Genomic DNA, 17,182 nt, shown 5'->3' with positions numbered 1-17,182 from the left:
TGATGATGATGATGATGATGATGATGATGATGGTGATGGTGGTGGTGGTGCTGGTGGTGGTGATAATGATGATGATGATAATGATCCTGATGATGCTGCATGATGCTGTTCTAATTGGAGGTTAAGTTGTTGTAATTATCACCTCATATCACTGAAACGATTACGCTAAAAATATTAATACGATAATCGACAGTGTTCTGTTCATCACAATAGTACTGTTTAAATTACAGTACATAAAATATACCTGCAGCACTGCATGGCCATTTATTTGGACTTTTATTAGGCTGACAGGAAGATAGTCTCCTTTGCCCGAAGTATGCGATGTTACAATGATATCCAGAAGCTGTCACATAAACTATTATGCAAAGGGATGAGCCCAGATTTACTTGCTACCCTTGCAGATTTAGGAAAACAAAAGACATCAGTGACTTAAAGACACGTAAGTACTGTATAGTGAAAATCTGTTGATTTAGCATCACTAAAATTTTTTTTTAAATGAGCGGGGAGGGGAAGAACCTCAAGAAAAAGGCGGAACACATTTTCAAAATGGCCGCCAAAATTCAGACTGGCTCATTACTTTACTTACATTCAACGAAAAAGGGCAAATTTGGTGTCTATATATGTTATTGGAGGTCACAAAATTCAATGACATTTTTTAAAAAACCTAAAAATGGTAGCCATGTCAAAATCGAATAGTTCAGTGTAATTCCACATCTCCTCTATAAAAATTAGTGAATTTGGGTCTAATCAAATGCTTTTGTGCCCCCTAAGTCATAAAAACATAGTTTCAAAGAGCTAAGATGGCACGCATAAAAAATCTAATATTTTGATATAATTCCACTTCTCTTCGATGAAAAATGTTTAAACATTAGGCTCTCTGAGTCCATTCATGGTATAACAACCATATAATTATGTAAATAGACGATGCAGTCATTATTTCAAACGGATACTTCAAATTATGGCCGTTATTTTAATTATTATAAGAAAACCTATATAATAAACTATACTTAATGGTGTGACCATACCTTTATTTTAATTAATAAAAGTAGTAAACATAAGCAAACATCATTACACTAATTGCGCCGCACCAAACCAGATTTGGTGCGGCGCCGCTCTCGAATAAGAGCCGCGGAATCGAGAGTAGCCTATATTTTACCCTCTGTGTAATGAAACACTTTGAGAAACAGGATTTTAATACAATGTATAGAGTGTTAAAATGAATAAATAAAACAATGAAGACACAAGCATTCATTTATAAATGTTTATTTACGATGACGTACCGGTAGGACCATGATTGGCATACTGAACTACGGGAATGCATAGGTAACATGGAAACGGGCTTGAAAGTGCCACTCCAATATATATATATTTTTTTTTATAAGCGCCGCTCCCGAATAAGCGCCGCACTGAAGCCTCCAAGATATGTCATAAGCGCCGTGGCGCTTATTCGAGCATTTATGGTAAATGTATAATTAAAATCTACATTAACCATTTGACTGGTATGCCTAGCTTGCTGCATTTAAAGTGGTTACCTGACGAATTGACGTCATAGGCTTATATCTACTGTCTTAAAATGACAAATCAAGTACTCTCCACCCAAGGAGGTATTAAATTAATAGCCTATACTTTATTGCTCCTCCCTTCTTCATACAAGCGCCCGGCTGACGGTTAAACAATTAGTGGGGGGACCAAAGATTCCCTAACGAGGGGTCAAAGGTCACCGACAGCGACCCAAGTTCCCCAACCAGAGATAAAATCCTCCTTACAAGGTTTCCACACTCACCTCAGCCCAACCATGGTTGGCGCAAATTTTAAGAATCTACTGTTCAAGGTAGATGCTCGAAAATTGCCCTCTCAGACTGTCAAGATGTTTTTCAAAGTAGTGTTCACCGTCGAAGCGATTGGCCTCTTTCCCTAACAAATTATTGGCTTCTTCTAAATAATATAGAAAACAAATGTGAGATATACAGTACTTCTTTCTTTTAGAAATAATATCGTAATATATTCATACAACGCCACGGGGCGTTCATTGTTGAGAATGGTTTTGAGTAGGAAAAGGGGGTAAATGAGCTATATGAGAATCATAATCCGGTGAAATTTTGTTAAACAAATCCGAAAATGTTTTGTTGATACATTTTTCTTTTATTTTCGTAGTAGATAATGTAAGTCAACACACGTACCGTATTCCTTAATGATTCAACTGAAAAAAACTGTGATAATTTGTTGTAGGCGAAAGTTAATACTGGTAGAGGGTGTACGGTGACAACAGATTGTTTATTATTCCATAAACGTATTTGCGGGTTGAAGGATTATTATTTTTAATTATGCATAGTCGTTGCTTAAGCTGCTATACAGTGTCATTTTTACCTTCAGGTTCAAAGGTATTTCAAGGAAAATGGCATCGTTGAAAGAAAAAGTTGCTTTAATAACTGGTAAGAATTTATTCATTATTATTTACAATCGTTGCAATATTCTTTATTTGAAAGTAAGTGGAAGAAAATTATATATGTAGCTTAAGTTATGTAGCCAAAAGTCTAATTACCAATCGGGCCTGTTCTAATCTACGAAAAAATTCCTAACTCGGTTGGATCGGCTAGCTGGGTCCTAAATAGACGATTGCGATTGAAATACTGTACATGACAATTGTGATATTTCTGGAATGATTTATCATTTATCAACAAGGGGCAAGTTCTGGGATAGGAGCAGCCGTAGCCCGACATTTTGCATCGTTAGGCTGTTACGTGTCGCTAACTGGTAGGAATGAAGAGAGGCTGAATGGCGTTGGGAAAGACTGCCAGCAGTGGGGGCTGCAGGCAGATCAGGTAAAATTCTAGCCAACAACACGTTTTACATTTAATATTTGAATAACAACAACTATAATAAGAACAATATAATAATCATAATCATATTATTATTATTATTATTATTATTATTATTATTATTATTATTATTATTATTATCATTATTATTATTATTATTATTATTATTATTATTATTATTATTATCATCATTATTATTAATATTATTATCATCATTATAATCATTATTATATATATGATATGTATTTTACAGATTCTGCTGCAAACAGGTGAGATGAGCAGTGACGCTGACCTAGAGAGGATTGTACACGGGACCGTCGAACGATTCGGCCGGCTTGACGTTCTGGTAATCTTATTTATGAAATTTAAGCGTTAATCATCTGGTGAAAACTCACAATCTCTCAACCAATCAACCAATCAATTGCTCGTTGATATTCCATAATATAGGCCTACCTATTCTCAGTAGCTCACTCAAGGCCGAAAAAGATTTATTACAAAATGATCAAATTCATTCAAGTGAAAGAAAATATATAAATTATTAAATAGACAAAATAGTGTATAAAGCAAGAGATAAGTGATTGTGAGATTCATTGTGTATTTGTTAAGATAGAAATTGTAAATGTTATTTGATAATAATCCATAAAATGTAATTGACTAAGAAAAAAGATACCGGTACACGTCCTTAAGAAGATTAGATGAATAAATTTCAGAATTTATGCTAGTAGCTTGTAGGTTAAATTTTCATTTTCCAAATCCAGTCATGGTTCAAGGGTCAGATTATTAAGTTTTTGTTTTCTAGATGCTCAGATATGTGCTTTCCCTGTCTCTTATACACATCTAGATGTGTATAAGAGACAGGGATTCGCATGCGAATTGAACCCACGACCTCTAGATACCTAGTCTGGTATTTGTAGGCCTCGATTACCACCCGAATCACTTGCGAAGTATTAATTCTCAAGACGAAGGAATGAAGTTTTCGGAATTGGTTTCAAATTTCTTATGCCAAACCGGCGAGCCTCGTATTAAGACATTGAATCAAGTTATTTCGACGTTTTATTTGTATTATCGTATATCTAAACATCTAACTAGAAACATTGTAAAATCCAAGTAGCTCTTAGTATGTTCTTAATCAATCCGAAGAACATTTTTTTTTCACATCAACATAAAGCAGTGCAATTAACTTGCTTGTAGCACCTCTGCGTGTCACTTTGCATGTACAATAAATCATGGATGGGCTAGGCCTATATTATAACACCTTCCTGAATGAATTAATTAATTTATAGCACGTGTCTATTGCTTGGCCAAAGTTGTCCATTTTAGCAAATGATAAATTGTCCTTTCTTTCCGACACCATTCAATGGAGTTGGGCAATGTTGATCATGTTCGTAGACCCCCAACCTGTTCTCCTTGGCCGACTGATGCAGTTGAAAATGTGATTGTGAAAGTGAGATGTGGTAGAGGGTCCATGATTTGCCTGAAAACAAACGTTTGCATTCAAATCAAATTTATTAACAATTAGGCTGTGGATATTTAGCCGGTAAAACAAACGTTTGCATTCAAATCAAATTTATTAACAATTAGGCTGTGGATATTTAGCCGGTAAAACGTTTTGATTAATGAGGGTGCACTCCAACCCTAACTTTAAGGCCAGGCTAAAAAAAAATAAAAAATTGTTGTTTAAATGAATTTTCTAAAACACTATAGAAGGAGTGTGTGCATAATTAATCGTAAACGGATGAAATATACTTTTTTTTTTTTTTTTTAAACGTTGAAATAATGGGTGTTGCGTACATTTTTTTGGGACCTGTAAGGAGTTTACAATCGTGGCTACCAGATATGTATCTGTTTGTCTGTATATATACCATCTATATTGCGTTTGTTGATATAAAATAGAAATTTAATACTATTATGACAACTAAAGCAGCCCTGTGTGTTGCTTAAGGTAGTGTCTCATATTGTCTGATTCACTACCAATGTTGGCGTTAAATCGTGGCACCTGTCGTGCTTGGGGAGGGGCAGCCAAAGTTCCGTAGCCAGTTGAGGTCCAATGAGTAAGTTACTGTACTTGTAATAAACTATTACTTGCAGTGTGGCGGAACCAGCAACTAAATGGGCTGGGCAGAGTGAAGGGCAGCAAGCCCGTCGGACAGATTGAGCCCATCCACCCCCGGTTTGTATTTTTTTTTTTTTTCCCCTCCCCCCCCCGGTTTTTTTTTTTTTTTTTTTTTTTTTTTTTTTTATCGGTGGGGTCATAATTGGTTATATAACGTCTCGGAACAACTTTAAATACTCCAAAACTAATTTTCATCAATAAAACACAAGTATTAACATATTTTTAAATGTCTCAATACATTGTGGATGCTTTTTATTGTAAAGGTAAACAACGCTGGCATCGCTAAAATTAGAAATCTTGAAAGAAGTACAATGGAAATGTTTGATACCACCATGGATGTTAACGTGCGGGCGGTGTTCTACCTGACTCAATTGGCGTCGCCACATCTAATAAAAACAAAAGGTAAAGAAGCCCCTCTCCCACTAGGGTTTTTTTCAGCATACGAGTTACAAGAGAATGCCGAGTTGCTAACTCGGCAAACTCGTCAAAAACTCGTAGGACGATTCGGAAAGCTCGGAGAGGACTCTTACCTACTCGTAGCAGTTCTGAACTCGTGGCGCTAATTTTGAACATGTTCAAAATTATCGCCACGAGTAGATAACTCGTAGTAAACTCGAAGAACTCTTAGGTAGCTCGTAGAGTATTGGGGTACTCTTACATAGCTCGTACACTACTCTGGATACTCGTCGGCGGTTTTGTCATCTACGAGTTTGATGCGAGCACCCAAAAACGAGTACAAGTAAGTACGAGCGCACCGAGTTGGCTCGTACCTAACTCGTATCTAATTCGGTACAAACTTGTTACGCTCGTAATAATCTCGTAGTTAACTCGGTGCTCTGCTCGGCATAATTCGTACATAACTCGTAACCAACTCCATAAAGTGGTACCTCACTCGTAGCTATCACGTAATAAGCTCGTATAAGGTCCTTTCCAAAGATCACGAGTTTTAACTCGTAGAAATCGTACGACTCTTAGGTGAAATAAACCTAGGTGGGAGAGGGGCTTAACGTAATAATTGCCAAAAGAGTTTTACATGAGATTATTATTATTATTATTATTATTATTATTATTATTATTATTATTATTATTATTATTATTATTATTATTATTTATGAAATATGTTTGGTTTTCAGGAGCTATTGTGAATGTTTCAAGCGTCGTAAGCAAAGTACCGGTAAGTTAGGGATCACTGATAATATATAGTGCTTGACTCATATTATATGAACTTACTCTGTGATACGAGGTGTGCATACTGACTTGGGCTTACTTAGGGAACGCTCTCATTAGGGGTAGGGGCTTGCAAAGCTATGAACCCGGGTAGAAAAAGAGGCTAAACTGCTGATTTAAAAAAATGTTATTCCTATGCGTAATAAAAAATAGGGTTAGTAATGCGATGGGGTGGTGGTTTTAAACAGGGTTGTAAACCGGCAGCATAGTTGATTGCCTACATAATACTTACCAATGGACCTGTTCGGAGTTGCAATCAGAAAAAGGCATTCACCTTCGCTCCCATCACCCTCACCACCATCAGCAACCCCATTTCAAGACTCCCAGATACGCCACTGCGTTTGCGCTGTCGGTTTGTGACACCAACAGCCAGGTGCAGTAGGGCTCAGCGGAAAAGTGCATTGGTAAATGGCAAGTCAAAAAAGAGAGATTCACTTGAACATATTCCTTCTCTCCTCCCCACCACCCCCACCCCAAGTTAAACCTTGAATAGAAACCCAATGGGCTTCTTTTAAAGTTTAGGCCTTTTCGATATAGTGCAGTGCATACTCACTGTACATGAGTTTCAAGCAAATAAAATAAATTAAAAACACGCTTAGTTTATACACATTAGGTGGAAGATCATTTACATTTTATTCAATCTACACTTTAGAACAAACTTCAGGATCATATCAAAAACGCTGACTCGGTTGAATCATTTAAAACATTTTTAAATCTTAACTTTTTATGACCGTTTAAATTTTGCAGGATGTTTATTGTGGTTTTCAGGTGTGGTCTCACTTTTTCCTTACTCAGGGTGTCGTCGTTGTCTAGGCAGCGCACGGTAGTGGAGCCACAGGCTTATCCTGTGGTGGAAAGTGCCCGAGCCCAGCATAGGCAGCGCACGGTAGTGGAGCCACAGGCTTATCCTGTGGTGGAAAGTGCCCGAGCCCAGCATGCTTCCTTTTGTGGATTATCTGCGTGTAAATTGCCTCATTGAGACAGCGACGTTACTTTGACATCGGTGGGTGAGACTACTTGAATGTCACCATCTCCAGCATCGCTGCTTTATGTGGTTGTTAAGCGCCTAGAAGTTACTAACATTAGGCGCTATATTATTATTATTATTATTATTATTATTATTATTATTATTATTATTATTATTATTATTATTATTATTATTATTGTTATTGTTGTTATTATTATTATTATTATTATTATTATTATTATTATTATTATTATTATTATTATTATTATTATTATTATTATTATTATTATTATTATCATTATTAGGTGATTTAATGCAGGATAAGACGCGTACTAAATGTCTTAACCGGCCAAGACACTCGTTGTCAGAATCTATATGTTAGTAGCCTCAAAAAGAAGCCCATCTCGATGGTCGCGAAAAAAAGAAGCTCAGTGCTTCTATTATAGAACATTGGTCTTTCCTTACAATCTTAATTTTCTTTAAGTTACCCAGAGAATGTTTTCGGATCTCTAATTTTGTTTTCCCTTTGAGTGTAAACGTTAAATTTATATTTTCAGAATTCTCCCTCATGTATGCTAAATACCGGGATGGTGTCCGGCGGGGGATAGTTTAGCCAATTGTAGTTAAGAGTAATATACAGTATTTAAGAGAAGTTAAGCATAGCTTAAGGTAGTTAGGAACGTCCTGGGTGCGACATTAAGCTCCATCCGGTCGAAGAGTCGACGACTAAACTGACAACCCTCTCAGATATGTCTTAGTGGTTGCTGAGGGGAGGATGTTTATGGTCACCCAGCAGCAAGAAAAACCAATAGCTGAACAAAGGGCGGATGAGCTCCTCGGAGTCAACGGCCAACCATTAATTATTTTAAAGGATAGGAGTAGCTTAGTCTCATTGTTATTAATGTTATTATGATTATTAATTTTTATTTTATTTTATTGTTATTATTTTAATGTTATTTGAATTTTCTCGGTTAGCCTATTTCTTTGTAAAGCGCATATATGCAATATGCGCTATATAAATATAACATTATTATTATTATTATTATTATTATTATTATTATTATTATTATTATGTAATTCCTTCTTTTTTTTCAGAGCTGTAATACTTTTTACAGTATGTCAAAATACATGGTAGATCAGCTAACAACAAACGCAGCTGTTGGTAAGCAAGTTCTACCTGTATATAAGTCATTCTGACTATGTGGTAGTGTGTAGTTGTAGTTTCACTGTTGACTGTACTGTTAATGAAGCAATTTCTATAATATAGGCCTACTTAATATTACCATCATCATTATCATCATCATCATCATCAACGTTGTCGTCATCTTCATCATCATCATTATCATTATCATCAGCATTATTAACATTGCTATCATCATGTTAATATAACTATTATTACCTGATGGTTCTTATGATTATTTTCTTTAGAATTAGCACCGTATGGAGTTCAAGTGAACTCTGTTTGGTAAGTTACACTTTTAAACTATGTTTATTCTTAAACCGGGCACACACAGCGTCGTACGACGATTCCGGCCATTTCCGCTGAGCGATTGACGACGCATGCCGTCTGCTGATTGTCGGTGGCAAACTGACTGGATTTGCGCACGCCCCGCTTTTATGTGATAATGATATTTTAGATAATTCTTTATTTATTTGCCATGGTGAAAAACTAGACGTGCTGTCCGAAAGCCCTGGTTCCATTTCTGGCTGGCTGTTAACTTACGTTTACAGCTTTTGCTTACCAATTTTGTATCCAAAACGAGATTCTATCATCCTCTCCCACATCAGCATTTTTGATTGATTGATTGATCGGCGGTTGATTGATTAATTGCTTGATTCACCAAATCACCGCAGTGACACACATAAGCCAAAGTTGTGGTGCGTCATATAATTGGGTTTTTTCAGTATTTTTTCCAGTTGTTTTGCTTAACCTATTTTAATGTGTGCTGTGGACATGCAAATACATATTTTAGCCTCATCAAATATTTGTTTTCTTTCGTTTCCGGTGACAGTCCTGGTATTATCCACACTCCAATTTTTGAGAGGGGAGGCATGAAATGGGAAAAGGTGAGATCTAATTTTAACACTACATATAATCAATAGTGTACAAAAATGTTCCATTTTGTATTCAACGATAAAAGCTTGATGCGAATTCCGCACTAAAAACGCAATACTTCGAAATAAAAATGTACTTTTTTTAACTTGATAAATTGAAGGTATTTGAGACAAGCAAACGGCAACATCCTTTAAGCCGACCCGGAGAGGACACCGAGGTTGCATCCGCAATCGCGTTTCTAGCTTCAGATAACGCGGCATCTATAACAGGACATCATTTACCAATAGATGGCGGGAGACACTGTATGCCCGGCAGTCCAATTGATGCTACTTAGTAATGATGATTGATTGATTGATTCATTGAACAATTCAATTGATGCTGACTGATTCATTGGTTGACTTAATATTGTATTATATAATATAATATAGGCCTAGTAATATTTATTGATTTATTATTGTATTATAAGAATGATTAAACTGTCATTATTTATTACAGTAATAATATTATTGTTATTAAGTATTATTAGTCATGTTTTCTAATAGAATATATTATTATAGTAAATTATTATTATTGATAATCAATAATGAACATTCACTGTACAAATTTTGTGTATACACACGCAATGGTAAATTCTCAGTATTTTTTGTTGTAAGACTAAGAAATTGTCAAAAATTAAACTTTTCGTGAATGAACATTGCACGGTCTCCTCCCAAGCTCTTTTAAAGCTGTGTCCCTGCCGGTGTATCCTCATTTAAACGGTCTACATCTACCCAGGAGTCTACCATTATTATTCATGATTATAATAATAAGAATGATGATGGTAGTGATGATGATGATGATGATGATGATGATGATGATGATGATGATGATGATGATGATGATGATGATGATGATGATGATGGTGATGATGATAATGATGATGACGATGATGAGGATAATTGGTACATGATACCGTTCTAATTGGAGGTTAAGTTGTTGTAATTATCACCTCATATCACTCAAAACAATTACACTAAAAATATTAATACGATAATGTTTAAATTACAGTACCGGTACATAAAATATACCTGCTGCACTACATGATCTTTGCCTTAATTTATGTATTGAAAACTTTTATTAGGCTGACAAAAAGATATTCTCCTTTATTACAATGATACCCTGAAGCTTTTTATATTGTTACTAATATTATTTTTATTAATGATGTAAGTGGTAAATGTAATCCTGTTATAAGTGGGTAAATGAAAAGAAATAAAGGCAACGATATAAAACACTTTAATTTTGACTTTGCATTCAAATTTCTTTTGGCAAATATTCAGTAAATACACAGTCAATTGGGGCCGAGTTGACTACTTGTGGCCGAGTTGACTACTTGTGGCCGAGTTGACTTAGGGCCGAGTTGACTTGGGACCGAGTTGACATGGGGCCGAGTTGACTTGGAGCCGAGTTGACTTGGAGCCGAGTTGACTTGGAGCCGAAATGACATGGGGCCGAGTTGACATGGGGCCGAGTTGACTTGGGGCCCGAGTTGATTTTGGGTCAAGTTGACTGGGGCCGAGTTGACTTGGGGCCGAGTTGACTTGGGGCCGAGTTGACTCGAATTCAACATTTCAAATTTATGGCCGCTTATTTTAAGAAGACCAATTAATAAGCTATACTTAATGGGGCTATCATACCTTTATTTTCATAATTCATAAAAAATAGTGAACATGAGCGCCATTCTCGAATTAATCGAGAGTATATTTTACCATGCGTGTAATGAAACACATTGAGAAACAATGTATACAGTGTTAAAATGAATAAATAACACAATGAAGAGTCAAATATAGAAAACAATTGCGAGATATATATTACTTGATTACTATATTACTATGATTCAACTTAAAAAAAACTTTGATAATTTTTTTTTAGGCGAAACATTTTACTGGTAGAGGGTTGTACGGTGACAACAGATTGTTTATTATTCCATAAAAGTATTGCGGGTTGAAGGATGATTATGTTATAGGCATAGTCGTTGCTTCAACTGAAAATTGGTTTCATTTTTACCTTCAGCTTCTATGATATTTCAAGGAAAATGGCATCGTTGAAAGGAAAAGTTGCTTTAATAACTGGTAAGAATTTATTAATTTTTTGCAATCGTTGCAATATTCTTCATTTGAACGTAAGTGGAAGAAAATTATACATGTAACTTAAGTTGTGTAGCCAAAAGGTACAATATTACCAATCGGGCCTGTTCTACGAAAAAAAAGCTACTTTCCTGGGTTGGATCGGCTGGCTAGGTCCTAAATAGACAATTTTGATATTTCTTGAATGATTTATTATTTATCCACAAGGGGCAAGTTCTGGGATAGGAGCAGCCGTAGCCCGACATTTTGCATCGTTAGGCTGTTACTTGTCGCTAACTGGTAGGAATGAAGAGAGGCTGAATGGCGTTGGGAAAGACTGCCAGCAGTGGGGGCTGCAGGCAGATCAGGTAAAATTCTAGCCAACAACACGTTTCACATTTAATATTTGAATAACAACAACTATAATAAGAACAATATAATAATAATAATCATATTATTATTATTATTATTATTATTATTATTATAATTATTATTATTATTATTATTATTATTATTATTATTATTATTATTATTATTATTATTATTATTATTAGGCCTATTATTATTATGATTTTTACTACTATTATTACCGGTATTATTATTACAGTATTATTATTATTATTATTATTATTATTATTATTATTATTATTATTATTATCATCATCATTATAATCATTATTATATATATGATATGTATTTTACAGATTCTGCTGCAAACTGGTGAGATGAGCAGTGACGCTGACCTAGAGAGGATTGTGCTCGAGACCGTCGAACGGTTCGGCCGGCTTGACGTTCTGGTAACTAAAGATACCTTATTTATGAAATGTATAAGCGTTAATAATATGGTAAAAACTAACAATCTATCAACCAATCAATTGCTGGTTGATATTCCATAATATAGGCCTGCCTATTCTCAGTAGCTCACTCAAGGCCGAAAAAGAGTTATCAATTCAATCAAGTGAAAGAAAATATATAAATTATTAAATAGACAAAATAGTGTATAAAGCAAGAGATAAGTGATTGTGAGATTCATTGTGTATTTGTTAAGATAGAAATTGTAAATGTTATTTGATAATAATCCATAAAATGTAATTGACTAAGAAAAAAGATACCGGTACACGTCCTTAAGAAGATTAGAGCCCCCCCCCCCCCGGTTTGTTTTTTTTTTTTTTTTTTTTTTTTTTTTATCGGTGGGGTCATAATTGGTTATATAACGTCTCGGAACAACTTTAAATACTCCAAAACTAATTTTCATCAATAAAACACAAGTATTAACATATTTTTAAATGTCTCAATACATTGTGGATGCTTTTTATTGTAAAGGTAAACAACGCTGGCATCGTTAAAATTAGAAATCTTGAAAAAAGCACAATGGAAATGTTTGATACCACCATGGATGTTAACGTAAGGGCGGTGTTCTACCTGACTCAATTGGCGTCGCCACATTTAATAAAAACAAAAGGTAAAGTAACGAATAATTTCCAAAACAATTTTACATGAGATTATTATTATTATTATTATTATTATTATTATTATTATTATTATTATTATTATTATTTATGAAATATGTTTGGTTTTCAGGAACTATTGTGAATGTTTCAAGCGTCGTAAGCAAAGTACCGGTAAGTTATAGATCTCTGATAATATATAGTACTTGACTCATATTATATGAACTTACTCTGTGATATGAGGTGTGCATACTGACTTGGGCTTACTTAGGGAACGCTCTCATTAGGTGTAGGGGCTTGCAAAGATATGAAGCTGGGTAGAAAGAGAGGCATCACATGTAAAAAGTGCTGATTTAAAAAAATGTTATTCCTTTGCGTAATAAAAGATAGGGTTAGTAATGCGATGGGGTGGTGGTTTTAAACAGGGTTGTAAACCGGCAGCATAGTTGATTGCCTACATAATACTTACCAATGGACCTGTTCGGAGTTGCAATCAGAACAAGGCCTTCACCTTCGCTCCCATCACCCCCACCACCATCAGCAACCCCATTTCAAGACTCCCAGATACGCCACTGCGTTTGCGCTGTCGGTTTGTAACACCAACAGCCAGGTGCAGTAGGGCTCAGCGGAAAGGTGCATTGGTAAATGGCAAGTCAAAAAAGAGAGATTCACTTGAACATATTCCTTCTCTCCTCCCTACCACCCCCACCCCCACCCCAAGTTAAACCTTGAATAGAAACCCAATGGGCTTCTTTTAAAGTTTCGGCCTTTTCGATATAGTGCAGTGCATACTCACTGTACATGAGTTTCAAGCAAATAAAATAAATTATAACACGCTTGGTTTATACACATTAGGTGGAAGATCATTTACATTTTGTTCAATCTACACTTTAGAACAAACTTCAGGATCATATCAAAAACGCTGACTCGGTTGAATCATTTAAAACGTTTTTAAATCTTACCTTTTTATGACCGTTTAAATTTTGCAGGATGTTTATTTTGGTTTTCAGGTGTGGTCTCACTTTTTCCTTACTCAGGGTGTCGTCGTTGTCTAGGCAGCGCACGGTAGTGGAGCCACAGGCTTATCCTGTGGTGGAAAGTGCCCGAGCCCAGCATGCTTCCCTTTGTGGATTATCTGCGTGTAAATTGCCTCATTGAGACAGCGACGTTACTTTGACATTATTATTATTATTGTTATTGTTGTTGTTATCATTATTATTATTATTATTATTATTATTATTATTATTATTATTATTATTATTATTATTATTATTATTATTATTATTATTATGTAATTTCTTCTTTTTTTCAGAGCTGTAATACTTTTTACGGTATTTCAAAATACATGGTAGATCAGCTAACAACAAACGCAGCTGTTGGTAAGCAAGTTCTACCTGTATATAAGTCAATCTGACTATGTGGTAGTGTGTAGTTGTATAGTTTCACTGTTGACTGTACTGTTAATGAAGCAATTTCTATAATATAGACCTACTTAATATTACCATCATCATTATCATCATCATCATCAACGTCGTCGTCATCGTCATCATCATCATCATTATCATTATCATCAGCATTATTAACATTGCTATCATCTTGTTAATATAACTATTATTATCTGATGGTTCTTATGATTATTTTCTTTAGAATTAGCACCGTATGGAGTTCGAGTGAACTCTGTTTGGTAAGTTACACTTTTAAACTATGTTTATTCTTAAACCGGGCACACACAGCGTCGTACGACGATTCCGGCCATTTCCGCTGAGCGATTGACTACGCATGCCGTCTGCTGATTGTCGGTGGCAAACTGACTGAATTTGCGCACGCCCCGCTTTTATGTGATAATGATATTTTAGATAATTCTTTATTTATTTGCCATGGTGAAAAACTAGACGCGCTGTCCGAAAGTCCTGGTTCCATTTCTGGCTGGCTGTTAACTTACGTTTACAGCTTTTGCTTACCAATTTTGTATCCAAAACGAGATCCTATCATCCTTTCCCACATCAGCATTTTTGATTGATTGATTGATCGGCGGTTGATTGATTGATTGCTTGGATCACCACAGTGACACACACAAGCCAACGTTGTGGTGCGTCATATAATTGGGTGTTTTTTCAGTATTTTTCCAGTTGTTTTGCTTAACCTATTTTAATGTGTGCTGTGGACATGCAAATACATATTTTAGCCTCATCAAATATTTGTTTTCTTTCATTTCCGGTGACAGTCCTGGTATTATCCCCACTCCAATTTTTGAGAGGGGAGGCATGAAATGGGAAAAGGTGAGATCTAATTTTAACACTACATAATCAATAGTGTACAAAAATGTTCCATTTTGTATTAAAGGATAAAAGTTTGATGCGGATTTCGCACTAAAAACGCAATACTTCGAAATAATTTGTGATCAAATGTACTTTTTTTAACTTGATAAATTGAAGGTATTTGAGAGAAGCAAACGGCAACATCCTTTAAGCCGACCCGGGGAGGACACCGAGGTTGCATCCGCAATTGCGTTTCTAGCTTCAGATAACGCGGCATCTATAACGGGACATCATTTACCAATAGATGGCGGGAGACACTGTATGCCCGGCAGTCCAATTGATGCTACTTAGTAAGGATGATTGATTGATTGATTCATTGAACAATTCAATTGATACTGACTGATTCATTGGTTGACTTTTATTATATAATATAATATAGGCCTAGTAATATTTATTGAATTATTATTGTATTATAAGAATGATTAAACTGTCATTATTTATTACAGTAATACCGTAATATTATTGTTATTAAGTACTATTAGTCATGTTTTCTAATAGAATATATTATTATAGTAACTTTAATAATGATAATCAATAATGAACATTCACTGTACAAATTTTGTGTATACACACGCAGTGGTAAATTCTCAGTATTTTTTGTTGTAAGGCTAAGAAATTAGCTGTCAAAAATTAAACTTTTCGTGAATGAACATTGCACGGTCTCCTCTCAAGCTCTTTTAAAGCTGTGTCCCTGCCGGTGTATCCTCATTTAAACGGTCTACATCTACCCAGGATTCTACCATTATTATTCATAATTATAATGATAAGAATGATGATGGTAGTGATGATGGTGGTGATGATGATGATGATGATGATGATGATGATGATGATGATGATGACGATGATGATGATAATTGGTACATGATACCGTTCTAATTGGAGGTTAAGTCGTTGTAATTATCACCTCATATCACTCAAATCAATTACAATAAAAATATTAATACGATAATGTTTAAATTACAGTACATAAAATATACCTGTTGCACTACATGATCATTGCCTTAATTTCTATATTGAAAACTTTTATTAGGAGGACAAGAAGATATTCTCCTTTATTACAATGATATCCTGAAGCTGTCATATAACATATTATGCAAAATGATAATCCCAAATTGACTTGCTACCATTGCAGGAAACAAAAGACCTCATTGACTTAAAGACACGTAAGTATAGTGAAAATCTGCTGATTTAGCATCACTAGGGTATACATTTTCAAACAATGATCGGGGTGGGGGAACCTCCAGAAAAAGGACGGAACACATTTTTTACGGCCATTTTCAAAATAGCCACCAAAATTCAGATTGGCTCATTACTTTACTGCCATTTTAGGTTTTTGATACATGTCTCATTGAATTCAGTGACCTCAATAACATATCCTTAGACACCAGATTTACCCTTTTTTCTTGAATATTACTAATGGCAATATCTTAATTTCGGCGGCCAGTTTGAAAATGGCCACCAATTAATGTGTTCCGTCCTTTTTCTGGCGGTTCACTACCACTCCCCTCAGCTCAATTTATAATTATACCTTAGTGATGCTTAATCAGCAGAGAAACTCTGTCCCCAAAAATGATCAGGGGACCATGATTTTCACTATAGGCCTACTAACGTGTATGCTACTAAGCTAACATCATTGTAAGCCCGAGTAAATTCTGTTGAAGTGTTTGCCTTGAATTGTTTTTTTAGTCTTGAAAATCTCCCCTCTGCTTCCACAGTGTACTTGCTTAATCACTCCTGCAAATACGGCAGGTAAATCGCAACACGTGGCTAAATTTCAACGACTTTTTGTAACGAAAAGAATAATTATCACACCTCCTCAATATGTGTTTTGCTTCCATGCACCTTAATTTTATACACTTATTTGTTTTGTTTGACTGGGGTATTTTTGTGTGTTAGGACCTGTTGTATTACAGCCTAGTAATTTACGATACTTAATTACTCTCAGTTTAAAATTTACATTTTAAAGTAGTTGTCAACTTTATATTTGTCTTTCTTTCTTCGCATTATTCTCTTTCTTTCTTCCCAATTTAACTTTTGTTTGAACATCTCTAGATAGATTACTATATTATTGTAGCAAAATCCATACGATATAGCATTCATACTGTAACACTCGTAGGCCTATTATGGAAATA

General features: G+C 35.1%; 2 protein-coding genes across 3 annotated transcripts in view; both read left to right on the top strand.

The window, feature by feature from the left end:
- The first annotated feature begins 2,295 nt into the window (after nucleotides 1-2,295).
- On the top strand, nucleotides 2,296-9,879 carry LOC117119651 (3-oxoacyl-[acyl-carrier-protein] reductase FabG-like). Its single transcript, XM_033264483.1, has 9 exons — nucleotides 2,296-2,432; nucleotides 2,683-2,822; nucleotides 3,073-3,165; nucleotides 5,196-5,334; nucleotides 6,066-6,106; nucleotides 8,222-8,288; nucleotides 8,555-8,591; nucleotides 9,139-9,193; nucleotides 9,343-9,879. The coding sequence occupies exons 1-9, from the start codon at nucleotides 2,396-2,398 to the stop codon at nucleotides 9,514-9,516; spliced, it is 783 nt and encodes a 260-aa protein (XP_033120374.1). The 5' UTR covers nucleotides 2,296-2,395; the 3' UTR covers nucleotides 9,517-9,879.
- Nucleotides 2,338-17,182, top strand: part of LOC117119652 (3-oxoacyl-[acyl-carrier-protein] reductase FabG-like) — a 23,697-nt gene continuing 8,852 nt past the window's right edge. The window contains exons 1-10 of one of the 2 annotated variants that reach the window (XM_033264485.1): nucleotides 2,338-2,374; nucleotides 11,241-11,290; nucleotides 11,513-11,652; nucleotides 11,989-12,081; nucleotides 12,608-12,746; nucleotides 12,866-12,906; nucleotides 14,045-14,111; nucleotides 14,380-14,416; nucleotides 14,957-15,011; nucleotides 15,168-15,705. In XM_033264485.1, the coding sequence (XP_033120376.1) occupies nucleotides 11,254-11,290; nucleotides 11,513-11,652; nucleotides 11,989-12,081; nucleotides 12,608-12,746; nucleotides 12,866-12,906; nucleotides 14,045-14,111; nucleotides 14,380-14,416; nucleotides 14,957-15,011; nucleotides 15,168-15,341 (783 nt within the window). In that variant the 5' untranslated portion in view covers nucleotides 2,338-2,374; nucleotides 11,241-11,253 and the 3' untranslated portion in view covers nucleotides 15,342-15,705. Of the gene's footprint in view, nucleotides 2,375-11,129; nucleotides 11,291-11,512; nucleotides 11,653-11,988; nucleotides 12,082-12,607; nucleotides 12,747-12,865; nucleotides 12,907-14,044; nucleotides 14,112-14,379; nucleotides 14,417-14,956; nucleotides 15,012-15,167; nucleotides 15,706-17,182 lie in introns of those variants that run through there. The other variant, XM_033264484.1, reaches the window with a different exon arrangement.

This window comes from Anneissia japonica, unplaced genomic scaffold (assembly GCF_011630105.1).
Source record: "Anneissia japonica isolate Jap-2015-1 unplaced genomic scaffold, ASM1163010v1 scaffold287745_len380231_cov175, whole genome shotgun sequence".
Taxonomy (NCBI): domain Eukaryota; kingdom Metazoa; phylum Echinodermata; class Crinoidea; order Comatulida; family Comatulidae; genus Anneissia; species Anneissia japonica.
Note: the sequence above shows the minus strand (reverse complement) of the source record. Positions and strands in the feature narration are given on the sequence as shown.

Excerpts from the sequence above, each read along its gene's own strand:
- LOC117119651 (XM_033264483.1), top strand. The coding sequence starts at position 2,396 with ATGGCATCGTTGAAAGAAAAAGTTGCTTTAATAACTG. Across the intron at positions 3,166-5,195 it reads TCGGCCGGCTTGACGTTCTG|GTAAACAACGCTGGCATCGC; the intron begins GTAATCTTATTT and ends TTTATTGTAAAG. Across the intron at positions 6,107-8,221 it reads GCGTCGTAAGCAAAGTACCG|AGCTGTAATACTTTTTACAG; the intron begins GTAAGTTAGGGA and ends CTTTTTTTTCAG.